At 47.6% G+C, this 8,486-nt stretch overlaps 1 protein-coding gene across 1 annotated transcript in view; it reads right to left on the bottom strand.

Moving 5' to 3' along the window:
- Positions 1-8,169, bottom strand: part of TRIM71 (tripartite motif containing 71) — a 68,856-nt gene extending 60,687 nt beyond the window's left edge. Inside the window, exon 1 of the mRNA XM_011362284.1 lies at positions 7,256-8,169. Coding sequence (XP_011360586.1) covers positions 7,256-8,116 — 861 coding nt within the window. The 5' untranslated portion in view covers positions 8,117-8,169. The remainder of the gene's footprint in view (positions 1-7,255) is intronic.
- Between the last annotated feature and the right edge of the window lie 317 nt (positions 8,170-8,486).

Here is an 8,486-nt window from a genome sequence, read left to right as displayed (position 1 = left end):
TCTAACATGTAGTTTGTTAATAAAAAGCTATTACAATGCTTAACATTGCCTTCTATTGTGAGATGCTGTGCTGTGGCACTGTTATCCCTAATCCTTACCACGCTGAAAAGTGTGACAGCCATTTTACAGATGACAAAACTGAGACAGCAAGAATTCAACCTAGGATCACACTGTTGGAGCGCTCGAGTAAAGCAAAGCTAAATCACTTATAATCAGAAACATCACAAAAACCTTTTTGAACTATTAAGCTTTCTTTTCCATAACCACTTTTCTGCTCAACACTTATTTATACATTTGTGTGTGCATTTTTCAGTTCAAGCCTATAGATGATCGTGAGAAATCTCTCCCAATAATATTGGTCTCAAAGAAGCAGAGCACACAGACCACATTTACAGGTGTGGTCTAAACACATCATAATTATGACTGCTGATGCCACCTATTCGCAACTCTCAGTTTTAAAACACCTGTGCTGATGTAGTCATATCAGATTCATGTTTGGCAGCAAAACCTGAGTATGCAGTTTTAATACAGTAGAATTTTTATAATTATCCCAATTAGTCTGAATATGAATGACATTCTCAAAACCCACTGGCATTTCAAAAAAAACATTTTTATCTGCAAATGGTTAAGGCTAGAAAGAAGGAAATGGCTGGCCAAATTTTCCAGAAGTAACAACTAAAGGATTCAGTTGTTGACACCTGTTTAGAAGGCACAGGAGTTCCTCTCTCATTCCCAGGGGGTTCCTCACCAGCTCAGGCTTCAAAGCTCCTTTGGAGGCCCTCAAAATTCACAGGTGTCAAAGCCATGAGAGAATGCCCTCAGTCTATACAACTAACCTTGACTCAACTTAATACTCTTGTGTGTACATTGCTCTGCTTCATTTAAATCCCATTAATGTTGATAGAATGTGCTATTCTGCAGGAGCCTGTCCAGGTAAATAATCACAATCGAGAATTATTCCCTTATTCATGACCAAGCCTTCTCTTCCCAATATTTACAACTTCACTGTGCTATTACTGAAAGTAATAACTTTACCACTAAAGATTACCTTTTCCTTAGGGTGCTGTGCCTATTGATCATCAAACTGAGATCTTAAACAGATGCACCAAAAAACAAAAAACAAAAACAAAAAAACAAACAAACAAAAAATCCTCCAAAAAACAGAAAAAAAACACTTCACTTGGTGGAAGCTGATGCTCAGGAAAGGAACTATCTGGGGTTAGTAGAAAATCTACAGTAAGGAGGACAAAAAATACTGGCCTGATGTCTTCAGATTAAACATGGATCTCCCAAATCTCAGTTGGTTTTGAGAGATGAGACCCCAGAATAGGGGATCATTTCACTCTACCTTCAAAGCCAGTTGTAAACCAACTATCTAAAACATGAGATAAGCTGGAGATGGCACCTGAAGAAGGAAAGAATTACACTGGATTAAGTATTGAGTCAAATAGTTCTGATGTAAGTTGCCAGTGCTCAGCCCCCATCCCTCCCAATTTCTCTGTTAGCAAGTCAGAGGTCTTGTCAATCAAAGTCAATCTGGTTTCAGTCACCTCAGTTCGTGGGTATAGACAAAACCTCAAGAGGAGAAGAATAATTTAGTATTGAACAAGCATGAGGTCACATCAACTGAAGGAGAAAGATGCATCAGCTTCCTCTTGCAAGTCACAATGCTTGAAAGGTCAAGAGAAGGGGGAACAGAGTGGACTGCAACGGGTGGCATCTTGCTCCCTTTAGGCAACTGTAATTCTTTGTCAGTATCGTTCTCTTGCTCTTCCAAAATAACAGAGATGGCAAAAACAGCCTTAGTGAGCCAAGCATTTCCTTTAACTCTTTGTCAGTATTATGAAGGAGTGGGGACGGAACATTATTTTGAAACCGCCTGCATGGTAGAATTCGGCTCAACCTTTTGCTTTAAGTGTCATGAAGAATGACCCCCAAAATGGTCCTTTATTCACTTATAAGGACATCTAAAATAAATCTTGCCCTGTGTGAGAACGGGATGGAGAAATGGCAAGCAAACCATGTGACTTTTAAGGTAACACTAGAGGAAACAAAATCTGTAGAGTTAAATTTTAAAGTTACAGAATTATCGAATTATCAAATAAGTTAAAATTTCTATTGAATCGGGAAAATTTATAAACCTTTTTCTACTACTTCAATAAAAGCATTAACCATTTCACCTCCTCTTATAAGCTTCCCCAAAAGCTAACTTACATTCTCTCTATATATATATGCCAAGTTTTTAAAATGACAACATAAAAAGCTAATAGCTGCTCAAAATTTCACATATGAAAAGTTCCTTCTGTTTTAAGTATGCTTTAAGAAACTACATTTTAATGTTGGTTTCAGCATCCTGAAATTTATAAGCATCTGAAATGGGAGGGAGAACTGTGGTGGAAAAAGGAAATTTTACTCAATTCTTCACTTTCGGGTTTCTTTATTCCACGTACAATTACTTAACTTGAAAACATCTGAATCATAAAGAACACATAGTACTATCAAATGAAGAACTGAAGTCTGAGAGAAAGTGCCCATTTTCTTCCTAAAGTATCTTTATTGTTTCAAATATATATTCTAGCATTGAAAACAAAACCCCTGTAAACCAAAAACAAAGTCTATGCAACCTCTAAACCAGTGTATTCTTTTTTAATTAGAAAAAGTCAGTAACAAATAGGTTCCTCTGACAGTGCTGATACCACACTGCAGGTTCAAATATTACCAGCACACTTTATGGCTTGGCGTTATGCCTGCGAGCCAACCTCACCAGCAAAGGCTTGCCAGACTAGCCAAGGCCCACTTCCCCTGGATCCATGTTGATAAAAATCCATCCCTATGCACTTTAATGAAAGGAAGACCAGGCACATTCCTCAGCTAAAAACGTGACTTTCTAAAAGCCCACAAACAGATTACATTCAAGGATAAGAAATTAAGAATCAATAATGAACATCTATCTCCCATATATTTTCACCAAGCATTTTCTTAATTTAAGACTTCAACCTACAAACAGCCATCTGCTGAACTGGATTCAAAAGCAGCAACCTCCAATTATTTCTAAGTTACGAAAAGTTTGGTTTTCTGGCAAACAGGCAAGATGCATGCATTAGGCAGACAGAAATGCACCTAAACCCCATAGAATGGGTCGAAGATGGGGTGCAGAAAATACTAGAATGCACACTTTACATTCATTTTTTTTTCTCTTGTCCTTACAAAAAGCCTTTTGGTATAGGTTTTATAATTTACACAGCACATGCACATTAACACAAACATGCATACACTACCTATTCATGCCTGAAAAAGCTTAGACACTGGTGAATGTGCAATAAAATACATATATTGGTGCCAGCACCGGTACAATCCCCGTTCACAGTGACTTATTCAAAATAAGATACAAGAATTTATTGCACAATCAGTTATTTTAGGCAGCAAACCTGCCTTCCTCAAAGCGGGTTAAGGCTGATTTTTGGAGAGTGGTTTTCTGGGGAAAGATGATCCCCAAGCCTAGGATGGCTCAATATTCAGGGTTTTATCTAGTTGGAATTCTGGAATTTATCTTTCCAGGAAGCTTTTTATTTTTAAGCCCAAGGCAGGGACTGACTATAAATTGTATCAACACCTGCACCCCATTTTCTATCCAGGAGACTCAAGAAAATCCCAACCTTGGCTTGCCTAACTGGAAACAATATTACCTTACTCAGTGAGACGGGCTACAATGTTGCTCCTGGCTCAAAATGGCAACTGTGTCAACCCCGCGGGCTCACTACTGCTAGTGAGAGCCTCTCCCCGGGTCCGGAACACGCTCAGATCCCACTCGGCTTCCCGCCATTTACAGAATCCTGATGCTCAGCCCTTTAACACACAACACACACCATGGAAGCCCCAAGATCTCAGCTCCTGTGTTGCCTTCAAGGCAGCAAAGGGCTCACCATCCAATATGCCAATAATACATTAAAGGGCAACTCGGGAGTGGCTGGGACAGCGCGCTCAAGTCCCGCCCGACTTCCTACCCACCTCTCTTCTCCCCACACGTGCGCAGACCCTTCCCCGGGTGTCCGCGGGGTGAGGAGAGGCCACGGGTCCGGCCGCGTTCTCACAGCCGACGCGGGCTGCGGGCTCCAGGCTGGCCGGCGGCGGCGCAGCCTCAATGTGCCTCTCCCGGGACCCAACGGCACTGACCAGTGGGTTTGGGGACGCTGGCCTAGGACTCCCGGCCTGTATGTTCGCCGAGCCGCGGCGCCTGCAGGCCTTTCGGACCGACCATCCACACACACACACACAACTAGAGAAAAACCCAAACTATTTTTTTTATGAGCCAGATACGAGTAGGAGCAAGCAATTCTTGTCATTTCGTTGGAAATGCTCACTCCTTTCTCTTTTAGGTTTGAAAGTTATTTGTTTTAAACCAAGCACTGAAAACACCGCCTTGTCAATCCCAAGGAGCCATTTCGATGGAGGACAGAGAGGCTTAAGAAAAGCCTCCCGCACCCCAAGTGAGTAGCCAACTGTTGGAGGCACCCTCCCTAAAAGAAAAGGGTTTGGAAAAGCCAGGCGTCAGCCCTCCTTCCCAAGGTCAGGTGGCATCAGTCACCATAAGGCAAGAGCGCCCTGAATTATTTAATGAAGCCTGTTGTCTCAGGAGGCAACTCACTAAAGTAGCCCATTTAAAAAATTGAGTAGATAGTACATATAGCCAAATATCTCAATTTAGGTATTCAGTCGCAATCAAATAGAGGACAGTCATTCTCCCAAAGTGCCCTCATGCTATTTCCCAGTCAAAAGCGGGGCTTTCCAACCGTAATATTTTCAAACTATTACCGATCACTTCCTTGGAAGGAAAGGAAGAATTTAGGCCGTGGGTGGGACCTATGTGTACCTGATGTAACACCTTAATCCTCTAGTCACAGCACCAATTTGTCATCTTTAAATTCAAATTTTCTAGTATTCTAAATCCAGGAAAAAGAGGTCTAAAACTTAGAATTTCTGAGTTTTCTTTAAATGGAAAACTAAACGGGCAAAGTAGAATTTTGCTTAAAAGTGAAAAAATGTCATGTTTTTAAAGAGTATTTAGTTTAATATCTTAACGCTTTTGCCGAAGAACTTTACATATGTTAAAAAGTAAATTTTCAGGGCATCCATGTAACTCCCAGGTAAATGAGGGGCGCTTCACTTCACACTTTACACTCTCCCATCCCATTTGAATGGTTTGATAATTTAAAAAGAGTATAAACCTTTTACAAGTCTGGCAACACTGAGCATCTACTGTTTTAGCCCAAATAAACAGTATGTGGATCTTTAACTGGGAATATAAATAAAACCTGACATTTAAACCCAACTGCTGAGAGGTAAGGTTCAATCAACACCCCTCCCAGGAAGAAAAACTGTAGCGGATTCACGGTGCCCACTCTCTTTCACTCCCAACCCCCACCATCCCCCATTTGACCCTAATCTTCAAGTGAATTGGCTTTCAGATTGGCATTTGGCTCAATCGTTTTTCTATAAGTGACGAAAGAACACACTAGAAGCATTCACCCATAAGTGTGGAAAAACTTTAAAGATGAGTCCATTCAAAGCTTAAAAACGAAGAAAAAGAAAAACTGCCTCCTGGCTTCATACCTAGAAGGAAACTTTTAAAGTGAGGCGCCCACAAATAGATCAGAATTTCAACTTTTTTCCAATAGGAGAAGCCGGCTTAAGGCCATCAGGCAATAGCTCCGCCTTCCTCCCCAAATAACAGGTTAGGAATGGAAAAGGCTGCGCTGTGCAAGCCTCAGCCGGGCTCGGTACCAGCACGCCCATTCCGACTCGCAGGCAGCAACTCCCACTAGAATTTTTGAACCCTCTGCTGTCTCCAGCTCTACATCCAAAGCCAAGACTATATAGCAAGCACACACACCAAACTTCACGGGTCTACTACAGGTAGATCGTGTAAGCTACCGACCCTCTCGGCAGAACTTACTGCTCAAAATTTTCACCCCTTTCCTCTAATGGGTTCGGGTGAGTGGAAGGTGTCAACATGGTGTGAAAAAATAAGCAAAAAGGTTTGTTCAACAGTCCAAATAGCGAAATCAATCTCAATCGCTGAAGTGCAGCCCTCGGACCCTGCGCACCCTGGGGTTCAAGCCGCGTGGAGCTGGGTCCAGTTTTTCTTCAAGAGAAGTCGAACCCCTGGTTGGGGGGCGGGGTGAGGAAACACCTCCCAACCAGAGAAACCGGTTCCAGCTGGGATCGAAGCGGGGGAAGCGGGGAGCGGCCCAAGGGACTCCCAGCTGGGCGAGAGCAATGGGTACGGTCCCCCAATTTCGCTCATTTAGGCGCAGCCGCGGGGCCACGAGGCCGAATTCCAAGCAAGGGGAGGTTCAGGGGCCATTTACACGTTTTTTACACAGTGCGAGAAACAGCCACGAAGAGAAGGACTTAAGATCGAGGGCTTGGTCCTCAAAGACCCACAGATGCCCTCTGACCCGAGGAGGCAACGACAAAAAAAAAAAAAAAAAAAAAAACAGCTTTCCCTCTGAAGCACGCACGTGGAAACCAGGTCCACACAAGCACGCGCACTCCACACCCACTCACCCACACAACCATCTCTTCCTGACCCACGCCCTACTTAAAAGCAACAATCTACTGGTTTACAGACAAAAATGAGAAAATAAACCCTCAGCATGTTGGGAGGCCTCTGGTGTGCCCACACAAGGAGACCACGTCTACACAGACACAGACACACACGATCTTCCATCTCGTGCCTTATTTAAAATAGCGTGCACCCTTTTTCAAACAGAAGTCAAAATCTAAAACGAAGAGGTGTCCTGAAACCTCGCGAACGGGGGTGGAAGAACCCTCGCACACGGAGACCAGGTCTACACAGACACACACATCTAACTCCTTCAGCTCACGCCTAATTGGAGACAACGGTTGCCACGTTTTGCCACACAGAAAATTAGCTGAGGAAAAGGTTAGAATCACTCCACGTTTTGGAACCCTTAGGGGGCCCCCTCGCAACACGCACACAGCCAGGTCTTCTACACACGCGCGCGCGCTCGCGCGTATACACACACACACACACACTTCCCAGGCCATGATCCACTTGTGGGCAAAGACCGCCATGTAGCCAAAGGAAAAATAACATCCCGAAAGGGAAGAACCTCTCCCCGACCCCCAATCGCTTTGGGACCCGGTCCCCAGGCCCTTTGCGTGAGTTCTTGAGGTTCCCGGGTGGACACACACATATGCCCCACCCCTTCGGGAGCCGCCACACGCTCACCTCGTCGTCGTGGTGCTGGCAGAAGCCGAGGCGCTCCGGGAAGACCGAGAGGATGGAGAAGGGCGGGCCGGGGAAGGACGGCCCGAGCCCGAGCTGCTGCGCCGCCGCCGCTGCCGCAGCGGCAGCGGGACCCGGCGGGCCGCGCTCGATGTAGTGGTCCTTGGTGAGGCGCACGCGCTGATGCGCGCGAACGCAGTTGTCGCACAGGTGCTCCTGGCAGTCGAGGCAGCGCGACGAGGCTGCGTTGCCCTCGTCGCAGGAGCTGCAACCGTGAGGCCGGCGCAGCAGCAGCGCGGACGGGGAGGCAGCCGGTCCGCCGGGCGCGGAGCGAGGAGGCGCGGGCGTAGGAGGCGCCGGTGGGAGCGGCGGCGCCGAGGCGGACGCGCGCGGGTGCGCGTGGTGCGCGTGGTGCCGGTGGTTGCTGTGGCCGCCCGCGCCCGCTGGGGCGCCTGCACGCCCGTTCTTGGGCGGCGGCTCGTCGGCGGTGGCCACCACCGCGTCGAGCAGGTTGCTGAGCAGGAAGGCGGACGAGGGCAGCGCGTCCATGCCTGCCGCTTCGGCCAGCACTACTTTCTGGTCGCACACAGGGCAGCGCAGCTTGAGTGGCTCTCCTGGCGCGCCGCCGGCTGCAGCCGGCACCCGATGCGCCTCGAGGCACGGGCGGCAGAAGGCATGCAAGCAGGGCAAGACGTGCAGGCGGCGCGCCGCAGCCCCGGGGCCCCCGCCGCCGCCCCCCGACGACGTGGACGTCTGCGAGGACGACGACGACGCAGACGAGTTGGAGGAGAGCGGCACCGGCGAGCCGCACATCTCCTTGCACAGCAGGCAGATCTGGAAGTCAGTCTCAGAGAACGAAGCCATTTGCAACCAGGCCCGGAGGAGGGAGGAGACCAGAGAGGAAGAGGAGGAGAGGAGAGTGCGGACGAGGTGGGTGGGGGAGCCGCCGACTCACTCAGAAAAATGCATCGATTAGACCTGCAATCCAGGAGCAGGCACCAGAGCGGCGCGGCCCGCTTGGCCTCGCCGCGTCCGGCCCGCGCGCTGCCAGCCCCGACGCTGCGGGCATTAAATGCCACTATCCAGAGGCGACACAGATTCTTCCCGGAGGACGTGGGGGCTGCGTGCCTTCCGAAGCGGGAGCGCCGGAACAAGTCCCGACTCGCGAGGGTCGAGCGGGGGCAGGGAGGTCAGGGGACACGCTGGAGCAGCTGGAGCTTGGCTTCTCGCTCGC

Source organism: Pteropus vampyrus, unplaced genomic scaffold, assembly GCF_000151845.1.
Source record: "Pteropus vampyrus isolate Shadow unplaced genomic scaffold, Pvam_2.0 Scaffold1, whole genome shotgun sequence".
Taxonomy (NCBI): domain Eukaryota; kingdom Metazoa; phylum Chordata; class Mammalia; order Chiroptera; family Pteropodidae; genus Pteropus; species Pteropus vampyrus.
Note: the sequence above shows the minus strand (reverse complement) of the source record. Positions and strands in the feature narration are given on the sequence as shown.